Genomic DNA, 22,760 nt, shown 5'->3' on the forward strand with positions numbered 1-22,760 from the left:
TGAAGATAATCATTTCATTCAAGATTTTTCATTGCCGGCATCATCATAGCGCTAACCAGCAAGAGATCACTTGATACTGAGAAACATGGTAGTCACTTGGTGCCAAGTCAGGACTATAAGGTGGATGTTTCAATTGCTCCCAGGAAAATTGTTCAATTTCAATCAGACTGTGGGTTTCATGGCACAACATTTGGACGAGCATTGTCAAGAAACAACCAAACCTTAAGACTGAGTATGCCTCTCTTCTTGTTTTGGATTGCATAGCACAGTTTTTTGAGAGGACAACAATAAAGCAAAGCATTTCTAGTTTCACCTCTTCGCAAAATTCAGCCAATAAAGCTGAGCCCTTTCTTATCAAAAAAAGGCAATGTACATGATTTTTCGTATTGAAATGGTGGTGGTTTTGAACTTTTTTTTTGAAAATCTTTGTGTCACCAATCCACAGACTGCTGTTTGGATTCTGCAGTGATGTGAGAGACCCAAGTCTCATCAACAGACACTATTTGGCTCAAAAGAATCAACAGCTTCATTTTCTTATTGTATGCAGTAAGAAAAGATACAATTTTCGCATAAGGTAAGAATAGGCTGAGCAGTCTAATCACTTTGTTTTGTGAACTTCTATAAACATTTTCAGCACCCAATGAGAGCAGAATTTGTGATAGTGCAGGATTTGTTATATGATTTCATGCAAAACTGAGAAATTCAGAGAACTAATACTTAATAAAGAAATTGTTAATAACTGATTTCCTTTTATTTTTTCATCCACTCCCATAATAAAACTGTTATTCATGATGGAAGGGCACCCACTGCTTTGATTGCCTTGCACATTATTGCAGCCCCCATTGAACTACTGTCCTACTTTCAAACCATTGCATCACTCATGGCTTTTTCATGATAAACTTCACTAATTTGCTGATTTGACAGCAAATGAATGTCAGCTGGTTTGACATTTTTTGAGTTTAAAAATCAGATAACTGTTCTAATTTCACCATCAGCCAAATTCTCAAATAACTTGAACATTTTAAATAATGTTCAATTATATGTAAACAAAAGTGCTGTATTTGTGTTGATGTCTATTGAAAGACAACGAATCAGAAAATGTAGCACACATGTACAGCACCGCAATAGTGGTTAAAAATGAAGACAGAGTTACAAGTACAAGTATTATCAACGATTGATGAAAGAGTAAAAAGTTAAAAAAAAGTCATGGCTAACAGTTGAATTGTTAATAGGGAAGTTGCTGAAGAAATTAATATGTTGTACATTTCATACAATACAACATATACATACAACTAACGTATAATAATACCATACAACTAACATATAATAAAAGACTTTGCAATTACAGTCATACAGTGATCTTACCATACGATTTCTGTATTGTTTCAGATTATCCATTAAATTATTTATAATGTGATTATAGGGAATATCTTCCAGGAATTCATATTCCATCATATTAAGCATCCAACGTAGGTCAAAGATAGTAATATGTCGCTGAAGCATATTTTCAAATCTTTTGAGGACATCTAACTTTTGTTGACGTCTGGAAGTTTTATTATCAATTAAATTGATCAAGACAAGATTTATCTGATTATCCACCCACTTAGAGCATTCAAGTCTAAGTTCAAGTTGATCGCCATCATCTGTTTCATCCTTTTCATCAATCTCTTCTTCGTGTACTGGTTTTAAAGTTTGCTCCTCTATTTCAGACCTAAAATACAAAAGTTTTATTAGTTTTATATTAAAAAAGTTATGTATATTAAATGAAAAATAAATTCATACTCCAATGCAAAAGTAATAGATCTTATATGTAATGTTTACATTTTAACACATAAAAGGTAATTTACAAAAGAACGTATGAGGCATAATTTTTAAAATAAAGTCTGTTTTAAAATAAAAAACAAAACAGAAAAAATGACCAAAATTTGTGACTCATGCATAAAAACTACATTTATTTACAATTTTTCTAAATAGCTTTCTTCAACTTCAATATTTCTTCATTGCATTTCACTAGCTTCTTTCTCTCTTCAAGTAATTCTGGCCAGTGACTTAAACTATGCAGTAACACCATTTTCAAATTAGTATCATCATTGTGAGACCTTTGCAATGCAAGCTACTGTTTAGGGTTAAGAAAAAGAAAATAATTGGTCGGATCTAAGTAAGGACTACAGGATGGATAATTGAAGATTTTCCAATTGCCTCACTGTATGATTTGGCGTGTACGGACAGACACTGTCATGCAAGAGCAAAATCCAATGAGATGGCACCCCACGCCATTGTTTTTTATATCTCTTGTAAGATTTTTTACTGTTGTGCAATATGTATCAGCATTCACAGTAGTTCAGCAATCTCTAAATTTAAGAAGCAAGATACCCTTTTTATACCAAAAAAACAAGCTTCTAACTTACTTGTTCTAACTTCTTCGGTCTAGTTGATGATAAATGCTGTCATCACATTGACTGTCTTTGTCTCGAGATTTGAATAAGAAATCCAAGTATAATTTCTGGTAATAATATGGTCAAAGATTCATATATTCATTATTGTAATGTCCCAAAAATTCATACACTGCAGCAAAATGTTTTTCCTTGTGTGTATCTATTAACATCTTTGACGCTCATCCCACACAAAATTTTCTATAGCTCATTTTTTCAGTTAAAAGTTCATAAATCAAGACTGAAACATCCACAACAACTGTGACATGGTAAAGTGCCAGTTTTCTCAAATTTTTTCAATCAAATCATCTGATATCACCAACAGCTGACCCCTACATTCTTTATCATTATTCATTCACTCTTCTTGAAATGATCAGCACCACTGCCTTACTTTAGTGTCACTCACAATATTTGGTCTATAAGTCATAAATTTGCCTGTAAATTACAGCCACAGAACTAATTTTGCTATCATAAGTCGAATCATTCGTCATACTTCACACTTGACAGGATCACAAACTGCAGCAGTCATTATAAATGGATGAATACAAACAAATATCAACAAAATTACTAACTATTGCTAATAACAGCTAGCTATTATTTGAAAAAATTGAGTTCTCTTTTTTCTGTTTAGCCTCAAACCACCGTAAGGTATTACTTCAGAGGATGAATGAAGATGATATGTATGAATGTGAATGAAGTGTAACCTTGTACAGTCTCAGGTTGACCACTCCTGAGAAGTGTGATTAATTGAAACCAACCACCAAAGAACAGCAGTATCCACTATCTAGTATTCAAATCCATATGAAAGTAACTAACTACATTTATTAGGATTTGAACCCTGGTACTCTCAACTTCAAAATCAGCTGATCTGTAATGACAAGTTCACCACTAGACCAGCCCACTGGGCTGAAATAATTGAGCTAGCAAGTGCCATCAGTTTACATCAGCATATGTAGGTAGTAAATTCAAAATGAATCTGCTTTTAAAGACAAACCTCATATTTTTATAATTACTATAATTTATCTTGCTTAAAATTTTTGTTCTGATGAAATAAATTAGCTAGCAACAGGATTAAAAAACAGTGGTCTAATAAGGCACTACAATGAATATATTTTTATATTCAAATCATTTACTTTTGTATTTTCAATTAAAAAAAAAAAAAAAATGTTAACTACAAAGTTTTTGTATGTTTGTCTTCACATCATATATATGAGGGCTGTTTTTTTTCAAGTTCCGATGGGCTATAAAAAAAAGACACATTGTCATAACAAAATGATTCTATTACTAAAAGTTAAGTAGTATCTAACTTATTTTTCTACAAAATTGCTAAAATAATTAAGGCATTTTTCATATTGTGACACCATCTTTTTGATGGCCCTTCAAAGAAGTTTGCCACCAGCGAGGTAAGGTACGTCTTGACAGCCTCCTGAAGTTCTTCGTTGGGGGTGAAGTGTTGTCCGGCCAACCATGCCTTCAATTCTCGAAAGAGGTGAAAATCGCTAGGTGCTAGGTCTGGACTATATGGTGGATGATCGAAAACTTCCCACTTGAATTGCTTGAGAAGGTCTTGCATTATGTTTGCACAGTGCGGTTGTGGATTGTCGTGGATCAAAACCACGCCGAACGAGAGCATGCATCTTCATTTGTTCTGAATTGTTCTGTGAAGGTGACGTAAAGATTACAATAAAATTCTTTTATTATTGTTGTCCTCTGTGTTTTCCTGTTGCTCAGTGTCTGAACTTTTATGGGTTGTTTGAAGAAGAAATGTACATTAATTACTTAGACTGTTCTTTGGTTTCTGGATTGTCATATTGAATCAAAGTCTTATCGCCAGCAACGACATTAAAAACTCTTTCCCCTAATTATTGTAACACATGAGAAACATTAAGGCTGATGCCATTTGCTGCATCTTATAATCGTTGCTCAACATTTTTGGACACAGTTTCCAGTATCCTAGGGCTTTAGTCAAAATTGTATACGGTGAAAATCTTGAAATTTCTGCAGAAAGTTCATTTACCATAAAACCAACGTTTGTCACGGACATAATCATCCACACGCTCAGTCGAGCATACAGTAGCCGACAGACTTGTGTCCTTGCCCATGCCAAGGATGTCCATTCACCCTTCTTTAAATTTCCTACACCATTCCCGTACACTACCATCACTAATAAAGTTTTCACCATACACTAGGCTCATTCTGCCCATAGTATATGTTCAATTGCCAGTAGCTCGGCTCAGACTGATGCAATGGAGCCAGCAATGGCAGAGGTTGTGGTGGGTGGAGGGAGGTGCAATCGCACGATGGGCAGACCTGGCTCCATCTCTTGTTTACTTAGATGCACAATCAAAGGTTGAAAAAAAAAACAGCTCTCACACCTTCATCCATCACTTTTTTCTTATCCTTGCCCAGTGTCCTGAAACATAGCTCAGTTTGGGAACACTACTTCAATATACAGCTAATTCTTATTCTTTCCTTTTTTTTACAGCAATTTGTCACAATCTTCTGTTTTCCATTCACTCCTATTGTATACTTTTTATCTCATATTTTTTCAATTTGCCTAGTTTTCAACATTTTTTTCTAACAGTAATTTTCAAAATCATTTATGCCTATTTCTGTATGTGTCCATTTTTTGCTACAGTAGTACAGGAATTCATCTGCAAACCTTTGGTTACATAGAACATTCTTGTAAAGATCAATTCTATTAAACCACTGGATGTGGTAGTGATATTTTTATTTTATTTTATAGCAAATTTAAATAAAATCTGTATAAAAAATAATTTCCCATTGTTTACTGTGTTATCTACTCTCTGTTATTTTTTGGAATGTAAATAAATTTCTAAAATTTTTAACACTATCACACCATTATAGTAATTGTATAAATACTGCACAATTAACTACATGTTCAGTACTTATCTATGATTGTTTTATGTATTAATGTTTAGATTCTAAATGTTAATCTTTTTATCTATTAATGCTTAAATTAATACTATTTGAACATTTTTTAATTCTAGTTTTTAGTTTGATGAAATAATATTGTTTTTGTCTTTACACCTAATTTTATGTTAGCTTTACACCTGAAAACAAAAACATGTCTCCTTACTGTTGAGTTTATTAGAAGCCATCAATCATGTTATGAAAGGTGAAACTCTTGCTAATACAACCTACAATTTCAGAGTAAGTGTGGTTATTTAAGCATTGGAAATGCCAAATATTATGAAAACCAAATCATATCAAGATTTTTCTCTTAAGATCTTAGTTCCCCTCTTTTATTTTCAAGTACTGAGGGATCCGTAGTTCATATTAACTTGTGTTAATGAAACTCCACTATAAGTCATGTTTTTATTTTTTATAGTTAAATTTATTTTATCATTTCCAAAATAAAAAACTAAACAATTAAAAACAAGGAAGAAATCTGCAACAAGTCACCTGCAACCGGTACTTTAAATTAAAAACAGTTTATAATTTTCAGTTTACTGAAAATTAGTTATCATTTTATAATGAAAGAAAAAGATAAAAAACAACTGAACACATACCATAAAATTTCAATATTCTCATTCATCTCTTGTAAATTTTTCAGTTGACAACGTAACATTTGTTCTTTCATTTCATTCATAAACTTATCAAACATCTGCTGATTCAGGCTGCACAACAATAAAAAAAAATAATAATAAAACAAGGAAACAAGTTTTATAAAAAGTATTTTGAAAATGCTTTATAAAAAAATGCATTGTCAAAACTTTTTCTTTGCAAATTTTGCAATAAAATGCAGATTAATTATAATAAAATTAGTTGATCTCTGACATTACATGGGAATTTGAGAAAAGTTTAGTGATATGCAGAGTGATTCATACAGTGTTGCTAGCGCTTTCTGAACTCATTCTACTAGCAAAAATAATGAAAAAAGTTCATATAAACATGTGTCCAGAAACACTCCGTTAGTGAGTTATGATTAGCTAAAAATTTCGCCTGATTCCTGGGCAAAGAGTGAAATAAAAGCGAACTGAAATTCTAAGAACCCAAACTTAAGGAGTAAATTTGATGGTTTCTTATGGTTTTTGAACTGACAAATTGAATAAAACAGATTCCAGAAAAATATCTCTAGAAGCATAGAAAAGAAAAATTTGTTATCTAAAAACTTGTTTTTTTATATTTGTAATACAAAACTTTGTTATATCACTAATAAATGTGTAAAATTTATTATAAAAACTTGTAGAGAATTTAATTCTGAAAAAACTGATGTAAAATAGCTCAATAAAAAAAAATACAACTTCAAGAAATTTAATTTATTACTAACTCTTACTGTACGAAAACTTTTAACTATTATCAACTACAGAAAATGAAATTAACATACAACTGAAACGGTGTAAAAAAAATTAAAATGTAATAGACAAATTTAATAAAGTTTACAGTATATTTTCAAAAACCTGTCCTACTTATACATTTGGCTATACCCTTTCGGATTGCTAGTATTGCTCTCTGCAATTCTGCACAACTTTCCTTATTTTGTTGCAGCTTCTGTAATACAAGCAACCAACTCTTCATGCATACAATACTTCTCTTGTATACAATACTTTTCATCCAACCCGACATGTAATAATCTAATGGTGTATGATCAAGTGATCTTGGTGGTCAGGAATGTGACTCCCCGCGGTCAATCCATTGCTCATTTAAGTATGCCAGTACTGCATGTGAGAAGTGGGGAGGTACTTTCAGCACCAAAGTGCTGAAAGTACATGTGTTGTCTTAATGCATGCCAGTGGAACATACAATAGCAGCAGAACATAAATAGCAGGAATTCTTAGAAAATGTCTGAATTTATTTGTCCTGGGTGAATGAAATTTCCAATTTGCTGATTGTAAACTAAACCAGATCACACATTAAAGCTAAACTGGTGTTGGAAATTAGGTTGTACTGTCATGTGTAAACTGACATCTGCCCAAGTGTGTTTGTTGTATGAGTTATTGATGCCATCCCAAGTAAACTGATCCTTGCCAGTAAATAAAATAAACCTGTTGCAGTAAACCTGTAGTAGTAAACCGGTAGTTCATATTCAACCAGTTGCAATATTGTAAACTAAGAGGAGAAGCTCTTGGTTGAGAAGATTTTGAACTCTATTATGGTTAAGGAAACATCGTGTTGTTAAGAAGTGTCCTGCACCACCGTATACTGGAAAACTACAAATTGCTGTAAAAGGCATTGCATATTAGCATCCAGATTGTGTTGAGTAGCCTTGATATTAGTCTCAATAATCATGATGAGCAGGACATTCAAGGTTCCATGTTGGAAAATGTACCAGTAAAATTCCATGCACTAAAAGAGTTTAGTGCATGGAATTTTCCATTAATCGTTTTAGGATTTGGAACTCTGCAGTTAAGAAAACATCTTTGATATTTTGCAGCAGCAGCAGTTACATTTCCATCACATACCCCAAGATAAATACAATGTCGGTGAATTCCTCAGTTGTAACAAAGGCATTACTGCAGTATGACTCTGCACCAATTAAAACAGATACATACACAGAATTAATTAAATTACATTATATTGGCAACAATTCACAGCACTAATGCAGAACATGCAATGCAACAATGACATGACATAAAATACATTGTTGGCCAGCTGATTTCTATGTACCAACTTAAAAAAAATAATTTCTGAAATTTTAAATTTTACAGTCAATTCAAGAAAGATAAGTATACTTTATTGTCTGAATTAGAACTGGTTTTTTATTTAATTTTTATCTTTAATATAAAACTATTTTTTTGTATCATTACCCTTTGTTGGAAAGTAACCATGCTTTGTACATGTAAACCTTTAGTTTTCATACAGTAAGTCTTAATAATAAAATCAAACTTCTTGAACTTGTATTTGTTTTTTATTGTACTTTTTTCTTTTTTTTTGTCTTCAGTCATTTGACTGGTTTGATGCAGCTCTCCAAGATTCCCTATCTAGTGCTAGTTGTTTCATTTCAGTATATTATTGTACTATTTTACAACAATTTTTTCAGAAATAAATTCTGTACAAGTTTTGATATAAAACTTTACACATTTATTTCTCATTTAAAAAAGCTTGTATTACAAGAGTAAAAAAAAATGTTTTTAAACAAAAAATATTTGTTTTAAGTTGGATTTTATGAAAACTACAGGATATATGGTCCTGAAACCTGTTTTATTAAATAGGTTCTCAGGTCGAAACCACAAGAAACCATCAAGTTTACCCCTTAATTTTGGTTACACGAATTTCAATATGGTTTTATTTCACTCTTTGCCCAGGAATCAGGGCAAAATCTTTTGTTAGCCATAACTTGCTTATAAAGTGTTTCTGAACCCATGTTTATACAAACTTTTTTCATTATTTTCACGAATAGAATGAGCTCAGAAAGCACCAATATCATTATATAAATCACCCCGTCCGTATATGTGTTAAAAAAATGAAATAGTAAATTTATTCAGTTATATGTTAAGCTTAAAAATATCAAGCAATGTATAATACTTTATCTAATCTTAAATACTCTACCATGTTTGAAAATGTCAATACAATTTTGATATTAGATTTTTTTCTAAAATAATTACAATTTAGTGTTGTTAATTAATAAGAATATAATGGATTTTTATTGTTATGTCTACATGATACGTAAATTTTTTTATATCGATTAGATAATACAATAATCTTCATTTTCTTTATGTTTACACATAATGTTAAATGTTTTTATTTTTTTAAATGTGTTATGTAATCACAATTTCATACAATCCATTGTTCAGTCTACACTAATGAATGTCTAACCTGTTATTCAAACTGAAAATATAATCATATTTGCCTAAAGTTCTGTGTATATAATTAATATACACTCTACTCTTTTCAAACTTGATACCATACAAGAGATTCTTAAATAAATGTTTCAAACAGTAAGCAATCAATCACTAAATAGAAACTGCAAAAAGCACAGACTAACTTCAGTGATTTTGGAAACATCTTCAGCAGTTTGTATTTCGCCCACAGTTTGGCCAAATTCTTAAGTTCTAGAATAGTATCTAATGAGATCTTCAAAATGTTACAGCACCAACAAGGAGTACAGGATGTAGTCATCATCTTGTTCAGGACCCAATGAATATTGTTCATTGGGTCCATCAATAATATTGTTCATTGGTTTTTTTTTATTTTTTTTTTTTATGAGCATCAACTGCTAATGATTATTGTTATTAATTACAACACAAGAAGTACAATACTTAAATATTTTTCTAATTGCACAGACTGAAATGTTAAACTATTCTGTATTATAAGCGACATAAGAAACACAAGTTAGATTTTTTTTTTATGTTAGAGTAAAAGTGATGTATTAATTTTATTTACAATTATTTTAAATACATAGTAGCAAAGATAAATTTTGTCCAAAAAATTTCAACTTATCTATAGGAATAATACTGAGAAAAAAGTTAGAAAGGGATGATAGAAAAACTAAACAAGCATAACTCCTAACACAATCGCACTAACAGTTGACTTATAATCTTGCATTTTGGAAATTTATACTAACAATTACTATCTACTAACTTTTAACAATTAACATCATTTCAAATACACAACCTTAAGGCATAACAAAATAGTAACATAATAAATTAACATAATATTCATAAAGAAAGCTGCTAATGTGAACAATATATACTGTATCGCTTTTTATATAATACACAAAATTCTTGATAAAACTTTATCAAGATTTTATTTATTTGAATTTCATCCCAACATACACTTTTTTATGCTATAACACTACTTAAAAAGTACATTATTCTAAACAGATAATTACATCTTTGTTTATGGCTACACAAATTTTAGATTATGAATTTAGTTTTGAGCTCAGTTTAGTTCATTATTCATTATCACTAAACTATTTTGCCACAAGGATGGACATATTAAGTAATACTAAGCAATATAAAATTTTACTAGGTAGAATAAGTATATTTTATATCATAATGATGCAATTTGGTTTATAATCTTATATCATTTCATTCAGTTATAAGTATTGCTTTACAATCTCAACTGTCAAAAAAAAATGTAACGATTTAAAAAAATACTTATAATTTTTTTATAGAAATAAAAAAAGTTTATAACATTATGTATTTATAAATGGAAAAGTAAATGACTATGATCAAATACAACAACCTAGAAAAATAAGCAATGCACAAAGAACATTTTTTGAAAAATTATTTCATTACTCAAATTTTTATAAGTTGTATAAAAGGAATAATTAAAGTGAAATTTTAACTACTACAGGTACATTTTTTAAAAATAAAAACTAATTTCTGATATGCAAGTGATAACAAATAAACAAATGTTCATAAATGAACTTTTATTGTTAAAAGTTGACTCTGCCTCTTTGAAGATTTTTTGAATTATGCAAAGGGGGTAAGAATCTTCTCTCCCAGCCAATACATGTATACCAGAACATTTTAATGTTCATAACGGGGGATATAAAAATATAATTTCCATATTATATCACGTTCACAGGAAATCATTTTTTTACATAGAATAATCATAAATATTTTCTGCTATTTAAATTAAATGAAATGCAAAATTTTACTAATGCTATAAATAAACTTAAAGGGTGAACATTTATAAATGAATTATACACACCATACTGATATTCTTGTCAGTTCACTGTACAATGGATCAGTTCCAATGCCAGATGAAGCAGAAGAACAAAATGTACTATCACAACTTGAGATGACTGAACTGTTTGAAGACACTGGAATAGATGAATACTAAAAGAAAAAATAAGAAAATAAAAAAGTTGAGATAAATTTCTATATTAAGTAGAAGTTTACAAGAAAAATTTTCTTATCACTTAATTTCTTACTATAGCTTACTAATAAGTTTTACTTTCAGAAAACTTTGTATCTCTTTATTATCATCTTTTATATTGTATTTTTAGTGACAATAAGTGCTAAGGTCATGAGTTATTAAAAAATGCCAACAGTAATGAACAGTACCAAGCATACTTAATTATGTTGAATAACGGGAATATAGATAAGTTTATTGTACACGGCTTTAGTAGTTCATTTTACTTTCCTGCTTCCTTCTTCTTACATTTTATCACCTTTTAATTTCTGTGATAGTACCATATTGGCACAAATATAAGATGGCCTCACATATAAGATGACCCTGAGTTTTTGAGTAGTGTTAACTAGAAAAAATTAAATAGTCACATTTAAGAATTTTTTCACATATATTTAATCAAAGCACATTGAAATTTCATCTATAAATAAATAAGCATACCTTAAAAATCAACACTTCTATTTTAACAATGAATGTAATTAGGTGTCATTCTCAGTAATCAACCTCCTCCTCCCCTCACAGTTCATTTTCACTGCTGGAACTAGATTCAGAGCTAGTCTTTCCACAGTTTGTCATCTTCAGTACCATCCATCTTATTAGAAACATAACACTTCTCAAACCCTTTAACGGTTTCACATTTGATTGCACTCCAAGCTATGGTTATCCATTTGGCCAATAGCTGTAGGCTTGGTTTTTTTCAACTGACCTGTTAGGATTCAACCATTCAATGGGATTCCCTGTTAAACAAGTAGGCATTGTATTCCTTCCAAAGATGATCCTTAAAAGGCTTATTGACAACATTGTCTTGGACCTGAAGTTGGGAAGTCATTCCCCCAGGGATCACAATAAGATCAGAGTTCATTTCAGCTATAATAAAGTATCTGGTCGACATACCCAAACTACCTTCAGCCAACCTGCCATCAGTTGTTTGATCATCCATCTGTGCTCTGAAAACAACTCCAGCTGGAAACTGTTCCTTTGGCAGTCTTCCTTTGCCTTTAATTGAGCTACTGGAATACTTAATTCGACTCTTTCATTCAAATCACTTTGTAACTTATTGGCAAGCCTTTGTTTTGTTTCTCCAGCACAAATAAAAAAACACATTCATCAATTGCATCAAATTTCCCATTTTTGAGTCCTCTGAATGCTTTTCGTGTTGCATTGGCATTTTGAAGCTTTTCTTCTTTTTCTGCCAATGTAAAATATTGCATTCAGAAACACCAAACGTTTGAAGCTTGTACGTTATTAGTACATTTTGCCTCACGTAAAACATACAATTTGAAAAGTTTGCATCATAACTTCTCCTCTCTCCTTTATTTATCTGCAGTAGTGAAGACTACTGTGGTCTACCGGTGGAGTATTGAACAGAGTACAAGTGTGCATGTGCTCTGACTTATGAACGGATTGTGTACATCATGTGATTATGATGTTATAATAAATTAAAGTCATAAATCTGATAAATCTATTGTTGCAAAATTCATGCTGATATGCAGATTAAAAAAGAAGAAATATTTCATGGAATTAATTCATGCTTGTCTGAATGAACCTACCAATGACAAAGTTAGAAAAATGTCGGTTTAGTTTTGACCTTCATCTTTGCTGCGATGCGCACTTGTTTATCTCATAACAAACTATTCTCATAAATGCAAAAATGGTATAAAGGCCTTTTACTTATATGTTAGGCTACACATATAAGGTGAATATAATTTTTATAGGTAAATTTTACAAAAAAAATACACTTACATTCGAGCCAATACCGGTATTTCTCTAAACATTCCAGATATTCTGAATACTGGAATCAAAAGTGGTTTGCCTTTAGTAAAATTAAAGAACATGATCAATTCTTTTTATTAAGAAAAACATCAAAAGTGCTATGCATTTGGATGTACTTGAATATTTTCTTATTCCTGTTACATGAGATGACCAAGACTTAGTTACAGTAAAACATCATATCTCTACTACATTACATTACCATCCAGACATCCAATACTAACCTAATATCATTAACCAGGCCAGTATATCAGTTGAGAAGGCCCAACTTCTTATTCGCCTTGTTCCCCAAATTTGAAAACTGTAAAATCTTCAGTACTTAAACTCAAACTGTAAAATCTTCAGTAGTTCTAATCACCTATACCCTTGTACATGAAGAAAATCAAACAGCCACCCACACCAAAAGCATCTTTCATTGTTATTTCACTTTCATTGTTATTTCACCTTTTTGGGAGGGGATTTTTTAAATCTGTTTTTTTAGATGAGTGATGAATTTTACAGCAAATAAAGAGCTAAATGTGATCAAGTAATATATAAATAGAACTCATGCTTTTAAAATCACTATATAAGAAATTAAAAGCGTGTGTCTGTGTGTATCAAGTTCCCGCACAAACATCAATATGTAATAAATAATCAAACATATCCTTTGTATATTATATAACAGCATTAACAATAAGTCTCCAAACATAATTGTAAATTGGTTTAGATATTAGTAAAGATAAATATTCTTACATGACGACAGCTGTTAATGTACATCTTAATTTTTTTCTTGAAGTTAGCATGCTGAACGTCAAATACCCGAGATGAGGTGAATATCAAATAATCTTTATTTAACTGAAAAGAAATGAAATACATCATTTTATATACTGCATTCTATTACTATTTTAAATAACACACTGTTATTAAAAAAACAACAATATTTTACAAACTTATGTGCATGAAATGAAAATCCATCCATCAGCTAAGGCATCACTATTGAATGCTCAATTTTTAATATAATTCTCTAGCTGATTTGGTTTTCCTTATGCAATGTAACGAAAACCATTGACTCATTTTTAATGGTCCAAAATAATCTATCATATTTTCTTATTAAAAGAGATTTAGTCTAAAAAAAATTATAAATTTTTAACTTCTGATAAAAAGATTTCTTATTATTTCTCGCTGCTATTTATTCTGCTTATGCTTACAGCAGAGGAATAAATTTAAAAAGCAAGTTTGTACCAAACTTGCATTTCACTTTCTTTTGTTTTTCACTATGGTGAAAATGCTCTTCAGTGTTATCAGCATTATTGTTCTAACATATTTTTCTTAGTAAATCTGGAGACATATACAAAATAATCCTAATAACCAAGAAACATTGTAACATAATGTTTACAAGATCAATAACATTCTAAATATTAGAAATGAAATTTAGGTTATTTAATTTTTTACATATTTTTATTCAGTTCTTATGGTTTTTATTCACATTTCTATTATTTTTATTTTTGTCTTATTAAAAAAATTTGATGACGCTCACTTTTGGAATTTTTTTTATATGAAAATATGTGTTTTAACAGTAACAAAGTTTAAAATGCATGATAATTTTAGTTAATAACATAATAGAAAAAGGATTGTAAATAGAATTTCCATTAAAATGGGTGTAAATCTAAGCAGTGGTACAATAAAAGGATTAACTGCTTGAGATTACCATAGAATACCGTACAGGTAACAACTTGTTTTTATCTGCGTAACTCTTTTGCTATGAAGCACTGTGTAAGAACATTTTGCTCTAACAAATACAAGTAGGTGGAACCTCAACAGGTTCCTCCTGTTTTAATGGAAATTCTTCACAACCCTTTACCATCCAATTGTTAATTGAGATCATGTATGAGGTTCTACCAGCTTCCTTGGAAGTTCAGACAGCAATTCCAGCCTTCTGCCACAAATGGAATGCAACTTTATTATTTTTTTTTTAAAGTGTGTTCAGCATTGCCTGTGATTCTACTTATATCTCCTCTTTCTTATCAAATTTTGGTTATTTCAATTTAATCCTCTACTTTTGTCCTACCTCTTTTAGCTGCCTTAACATAAAACTTAAGATTCTCCATAATTTGTCTAATAAGGAGCTACAAATTCCTTGTGGATAATCCAATTGCTATCAAATAAATAAATCATTAACAATTTGATCTTGCTCTCGGCTTGATGGGCTTTCTTTAGATAAGGTGAAGATGAACTTTTCTACTGGGACGTCTGCTGCTTAGTTTCTTAGCCATATCTATAAAACCAACTTTCATCACCTTGACAATCTTAGAAAAGAAATCTGGGTCAATTTGAAGTAACTCTTTCAGTCCATTTAGATTTTTTTCAATGCTATTTCTGTTTCTTAATACCATTTGTGACACAAATTTTACAACAATCATTCTCACATTCAATTCTTATTACAAAAGCTACTGATTGCCATATGGCAATCTCATGATGTTACAGCTCATTGTTGCTGAACTTAATGCCATGTAAAATTTCTAAAAACAATAAAATAAAATTTGATGGTACGAGATCAGAACTGTACGGCAGATGGAACTGTATGGCTAAACTTCCTAACCTGATTTTAGAATAACTTCCTGTTTCTTTTAAGCAACATAGGGGATTGATGTTATCATACAAAAATTGCACCTTTAAAAAGAGGACCAGGATGTTTCCTCCTTCTTGCAGGTTTCACCTTATTTTCTAGCATGTTACAATAATACCCAGTATTGATTGTGCATTGTTCTCCCAATAATCATAATAAATTGGACCTTTAAAATCCCAAAACCCTGTTAGCATCACTTTAACAGCTGATGTGTAAGTTTTGAATTTTTTCCTGAAAGGCAAACTCAGAAGTTTCCAATCCACACCCTAACATTTGGATTATGGCTCATCAAAATAATGAATCCAAGTTTGATGTTATTTATTATGTGATCTAAAAACACATTGCCTTCTGCTAAAAACTGTTGTTTATGTTCCATATAAATGTGAATTTAAGTGCCTGTGATTTTAAGTCAACTGTCCCGGAACCCATCTTGAACATCTTTTTTGGTAATTCAGTTTATCATGGATAATGGAATGAAAAGTACCAATAATTGTACAACAAATTTCAGTAATTTCTCAAATTTTTACACATCTGCCATAGCAAATAAAATTGATAATATCATTTTGCAAAGTATCAATAGAAACTTCCACTGGTTTTCCACTGCAATGAAATTAGTAACATTTGTTCTGCCTTATTAAAATGGTCAATCCATTTACAAAAATTTGGACGTTTAATACTTCTTATTATTCACATACTATTTTAACAATCACAAATGAGTTGCAACCAATTTTACATTGTACAAAAATAAAAAAATTTATCATAGCATGCTTCCTCCATGGTACAAATTTCAAGGAATTTCTTCCACAGTTCATTTGGAAATAAACAAAAGAGGTTATAAAAATGGAAACTCTTTTAAAGAAATGTTATCTTCTACATCAGGGATGACAACATGAATGTCAGAAAATCTAATTTATTTTATTAAATAGTTTTTCCATCATTGCCATTTATCTCTTTAATTATTGAACAATCTTTGCATTATAATAATAGTATATTTTCCAATGTCTGATTAATCGTAAAAACTGTATTTCTGGAAAACTTTTATTGAAAATGTCAGCATTTATAAATAAATTAGAATGTCAGTTTTTTTTTTTAATTTGAAGATTGTTTTAGACATAAATTTATTCAGGTAACTCCATTATTGAATGACCATTTCTGTAATAATAATGTTGATGTTATGTAATAATAATCTAATTAATGTTATAATAATGCTAACTAAATCTTCTTTTGTAAGAATAGCTATGATAATACGATTCCCACGAGTGAAATTTAGAAAAAAAGATTGAATTTTGTTTGATTATTTTATTTATCAGAAGTGAGTGAACTGTAGTTGAGTTTTCAAATATTTAAAAATTCAAATAAATTGTGTTTATATAAAAATGTTTAATCTAACATAATTTTTCTTAGAAGATTAGGGACAACATTTTGTAGCAAGTACTTCTATGGCATTTCCTATTTTGGAAGCTGTGTTACGTTTACATTTTACTTTTGCATTTCAATCAAAACTGTTGAAGGAAAAGCAATTTTACAATTTAGGCTTTATATATATCAATTTCTGCCCATTTTCTTGATTTCTGTCTGTTTTACAGTTCATACAGGATTATGTATGAATGACAAAACCTGTTTTAACAAAATTAGAACAAATTTAGTAATTAAATACAGTAATTTACAAAAAGAAAGCACAAATATTGAAACCTTAGAAAATGTCTACTATCTCTCACTTTAAATATTTACTACCATGCTGCTATTGCTCATAAAAAAATAAATTTTTGGTTTGATATTATCTACTCAAAAAGCACTTTACAAAAACAAAATAAGAGGACAAAAAAAAAAATGAAAACTGTTGCCATTTTCATAAAAAAAATTAATTACATCTCAGGAAGGACTTTAGAAAATAATTTCAGTCAATTATAATTAAAGCAAATTGCTCATTATTGCAGTTATATACAACTTTCATAGAAACTATTTTATTATTTTAAATGGGGGTTCCTTCCTCAATCTTATGGGAACAAGTTTCTATGATTTATACCTTGTGGATGAATTTTAATAAAATATTTGAGGAGAAAGGAATTAAATAAAAAAATATAGAAAAGGATTTTATAAAATATTTTCTGTATGTTGTACAAGGGTTCTCTTCTAGGTAGTAGTAATTAAGATCTGGTACTGGAGGAACAAAGGTATTTCAGTATGTTATGAATAAAGATAATGGCAAAATACCAAAAATCAGCCCAAAAAAATTTTTGTTTCATATAATTGTAGCTTAAAGAACATCACATAACATCATAAAAATTTTCAGGTTAACTTTAAAATAAAAATGAAAATACTGGGAAAAAGAGAAAAATAAAAACGCACTCCTATAAAAAATAAAAATAAAATTAAATACAACATAAGTGCATATGAAAAATACACCACTACAGTCAACATAACCTCAAATTTTGTTTTTTGATCAAGAACGATTCAATCAATCTTTATCTTATTTTCACATACACTACAACAGCATTATCTAAATTTCAATAAAATTGATCAAATAGTTGTGGAGATTTTTAAGTCACAAAATTTTATACACAGGCCTATATAAATATAATGGAACTACATTTTAAGTGAATGGTATTTTTGCAATCCACTTATCTCAAAATATAAAGAAGTCATTTTCACCCCTCACCCCCACCCACTTGCATCATGCAACCAAAAATAATACCATACTTTTCTTTGAAGTCAGTAAAAATTAATGATAAAATGGATTTCCATTATACTGTGTGTATACAGATTATTCTTTTCTTTCTTTCTCCAAAAAAACAAACAATAATTCCTTGTGGTACTCAGGAAAATTCTATAAAATACACACAACATCTGAGATTCTCTATACATATAAATTAAAAGAAAAGGAGAGAGATTAACTTCTGTGTAATACTTCTTTGATGCAAGCAATACAGACCTTTTTATCAAGAAAATTATCTTCAAGGTTATTTTTAAATTCCTTATATTTATTATTAATTTCTTCCAAAAGCGCATTAAATTTTTCATTATAATAAAAACATTCACTAACAGCATCATGAAGTTTAGTGTCTTCCTTTTTTAATTGCTTTTTTAGATCAACTAAATTTTCATTAACTCTTTCTAATTCAGATCTAAAACAAGAAAAAATTAATCTTTAGTGTTAAGGTGTGTGAATGCACGTCAATCAATCTGAATTGAACGCTATTAATTACTCTACACCATATTTTTACACTTTTTTGTAAAAGGAAAGTTTACCCACTAATGTTTTGAAAGATATTAACCCAACTGAGAGACACTACTATTCTCATTGACCACATTTTTTTTATCCATAGTTGTAATTGTAATATTAAGCCAGTCAGTTGGGTGGTTGACAGTGAGGCAAATGACCATCAAATGACTGTCGTGTGTGATACATGCGACAGAGTTATTCATCATTATAAAAAAGTGAAACAATATTATAATCTTGATTACCAGTTACTTAAAAAAATGTTAGTAAAATCATATGGGATGAAGTACGAGGGTAAGTCAATTATTATCCGCAATTTAGTTATATTTTTGTTTATGTTGGCAGTACTGTCGTGTTGTGTGGATGACACCATGGTTTAATTGTCATGTTTGTGCAGGTTTGATGCTGCTAGGTTAGTTCCATTATCACTGCCCTGCCGTTAACCGTAGTTGCTTCCCTTTCTGTCTGCACCAAAGAAGAGCAACTTTCAGTGATCCATTTTTTGTGGTCGGTTTGTGGTCGGAAGATGTATCACGGACTGAAATTCATCAAAGACTTTCGGTACAGTACGGGAACAGTGTGTTGCCACAACAGAGTGTCTACGAACGGATTGAAAAATTCAAAAATGGTCTTACAAGTGTTACACACGATGAAGGAGCCGGATGACCGTTTACCGCCACAAGTGAGGAAAACATTGAGAGTGCACGTGACATGGTTTTCTTAGACAGATGAGTAATTATTGATGAAGTGGCACAACGTCTGCAAATTAGTCACAGTTCTGCCTACAAAATCATCCACAACAGACTTGGGTTTCATAAACAAACGTGCATGGACATCTGCCAAAATCATTTGGATCGCTATGGTAATAAACGGGACATCTTCTTACACAGAATCATCACTGGCGATGAAACATGGATCCATCATTTCGAGCCGGAGAGTAAATGGCAGCGTATGGAATAGAAACATCCAAATTCGCCCTGCAAAAAAAAGATCAAGACCCAACCATCCACAGGAAAACTGATGCGTATGGTTTTTTGGGACACACAAGGCCCGGTACTGGAACATTATGAGGAAAGGGGTACGACAATAAACAGAGCATGTTACAGTGAGATGCTTACTGCCAAGCTGAAGCCTGCAATTCGAAGCAAACGCCAAGGACTGCTGTCGAAAGGTGGTGTTGTTGCACGACAATGCCCATCCACATACTGCTGCCCACACTGCTGAAACACTCCAGAAACTCAAATTTGAAGTACTGGCTCATCCTCTGTATAGTTCTGATCTTACCTCTTCTGACTACCACTTGTTTGGTCCACTCAAAGAGGCATTAAGGGGCGTCGATTAATCTCAGATGAAACAGTGAAAGAAACTATGCATTCCTGGCTCGCAGCTCAACCGAAAACCTTCTTTTATGAGCGCATCAAGAAGCTTGTGCAACGATGGACAAAGTGCATTGAAATGCAAGGGGACTAAGTTGAAAAATGATGTACATGTAAGTTTCCTATTTGTATTGCAATAAAATTTATAACTACATTGCGGATAATAATTGACTTACCCTCGTATATAAAACTGAGAATGTGTCAACAACATTCAATGAGTTTATAATTATATTACAAAACTGTATATCCTGCTCTCAGAAACCTAAAAACATTTGGTCAGGAAGAAATAAGAAATTAAAGGCATGGATGAATAAATAATAAAGCTATTGTTAATGATAAACACAAAAAATAACTTTTATAAAAGACAAAAAAAATTGCCAAATAATTTATAAACAAAAAACGTTACAACACAGTTGTAGGACTTTCCTACCAAGCACTTAAAGCTGCGTTCCGGATGTCCTCCAACTGTGGGTTATTTCTGATGCACGGCTTATACACACAACTTAATTTAAAGTATTTATCATTTTATTTAATAATTTTTTTTTTTTGTTGTTTATTCAATTCAATGATTCTAACTAACCATATCAGGTGGTTTTGTTCATACTCATCAGATTGAACTCAGTGTACTAAACTAGGAGAAATCAGTAATAAGGAAAAAATACTGCATGGTATCCTCCAGGGCTCTATACTGTCTGGACCCTTGTTTTTAGTATATATAAATGAGTTATGTAATTTTCAAAGGAAGCATACCTGCCTTTGCAGATGATATAGCACTGTTTTATGGAGCAAAAACTATTCCAGAATTAAAAGCCCACATGCATGATGACATTAATCTAAATTATGGTTTACCAACAATTACATGGTGATGAACCATAAAACCAAATATGTTCTTTTCAATACAGAAATACTATACTTTATTGACTCCTTTAAAATATCATGAGGGATCATGTAATAATGACATACAATGCTTTGTTCCAATATAGAAATGGTAGATGAAATAAAATACCTGGGTTTACTTGTAGATTCCAGTTTGAGTTGGAAAAATCATACAGCTCATAGTTAATTCATCATTAGAGTATGGTTAAACAATTAGAGGAGGAACTTATCTTACAGCCCTCAAACCACTTTTGTTACACTACAAAAATTATTTGTTCGACATATAGCAAATAAAAACAAATTAGAGCACACTAAATCTCTATTTAATTCTCTAAGAATGTTGTAATTCTGGAACATGTATATTTATAAAGTACTTAAAGTTTCTTTTATAATAGAAGTACTAACGAAAGAAGTAATAAAAACGTACTGAGATGGATCTTAGAAATAAATCGGAAGTCCCTATACCTAAACCTAGATTAACAATTTTCAAAATGCTTTACACATATAAAGTACTAAATTCTTTTAACCTATTATCAAAAATCATAAAAACATTAAAAGTTAAAAGAAAGTTTTTGAAAGCTTTGCAAGATTTTTTTTACAACTGGATGGTAATAGCCATTTTGTTAACACTGTGGTCAGTTTATATTAATTTACCTCTTCACTTCTTTAGTGTCATATTATTTACCATATTTTATTCATTCAATTATAATCTAAGTAATAATTACATCAATATATATATATATATATATCTGTTGATAAGAATAATAATCTTAATATAATAATATTGTACTGATAAGGGAAGGTCATATTGATATTGATATATATATATATATATACATATATAAAGTACAGTAGCTTTATCTTATGAAATAATGTTTTTGGTCGACAACAACTCCAACTCAATGAATTTACTATACAATAAGTAATACATGTACCACCCCTCACAGGCTAGGCCTTAGCTTGTATTTATTAATCTCTAAATGTAAAATAGTTAGAAATATATAGAACAATTTCATTTGATTTGTGAGACTCCCAAACTCTACAATTGTGGTGACTGATACAACTTTTTTATATGAAATGTTGCTTCATAAGTAAATATAATATTTTTAAGAAAAAAATCATCATTGTCAACTATATTCCGCATCTATTAAATCTTTATTTCTAATGAATATCCATTAAGAGAATATTCAACCCTTTGAGATGGTTACTTGCTTGTTTTCATGTTTATGCTAAATTTTGTGTGCAATTTCAAACATTTGTGAAGCAGTTTTTGGAAGATTGTTTTAGGCGGTATGCTTATTGCTAATTATTTCAGATGCTCCATATTCTCTGTACATCAGCCAGAAGAGATTTTAATGTCCAATTTTGATGGTTTTGTTAAACCATCAAAATATGTTCTTATCAAAACTGTAACACAATTATACCAATACTGTTGCACTTTTATAACTGATTTAAACTCAGAAACCACATTTTATTTGTTGCATTGTCACTGTTACAATGACTGAGATAGCAAGTGATAATGGACATGCTTACAGCACATTCAAGTCACTGCAGTGATTTGAATGTGTATGTGTTGTTGAATACTGATAGCACTGACATCCTTCACCTGTAAAATTAGAGTAGCATCCATCTTAATCACTGCGACTGTACTGTTGTTT

The 22,760-nt window shown here is 30.5% G+C and overlaps 1 protein-coding gene across 1 annotated transcript in view; it reads right to left on the reverse strand.

Moving 5' to 3' along the window:
* The window catches only part of LOC142321504 (uncharacterized), a 44,750-nt gene that overhangs the window by 12,807 nt on the left and 9,183 nt on the right, over positions 1 to 22,760 (reverse strand). Inside the window, exons 4-8 of the mRNA XM_075359640.1 lie at positions 18,563 to 18,755; positions 13,758 to 13,859; positions 11,055 to 11,182; positions 5,966 to 6,073; positions 1,366 to 1,711 (exon numbers count right to left, since the gene is read on the reverse strand). Coding sequence (XP_075215755.1) covers positions 1,366 to 1,711; positions 5,966 to 6,073; positions 11,055 to 11,182; positions 13,758 to 13,859; positions 18,563 to 18,755 — 877 coding nt within the window. The remainder of the gene's footprint in view (positions 1 to 1,365; positions 1,712 to 5,965; positions 6,074 to 11,054; positions 11,183 to 13,757; positions 13,860 to 18,562; positions 18,756 to 22,760) is intronic.

This window comes from Lycorma delicatula, chromosome 3 (assembly GCF_047948215.1).
Source record: "Lycorma delicatula isolate Av1 chromosome 3, ASM4794821v1, whole genome shotgun sequence".
NCBI classification, from domain to species: Eukaryota; Metazoa; Arthropoda; class Insecta; order Hemiptera; family Fulgoridae; genus Lycorma; species Lycorma delicatula.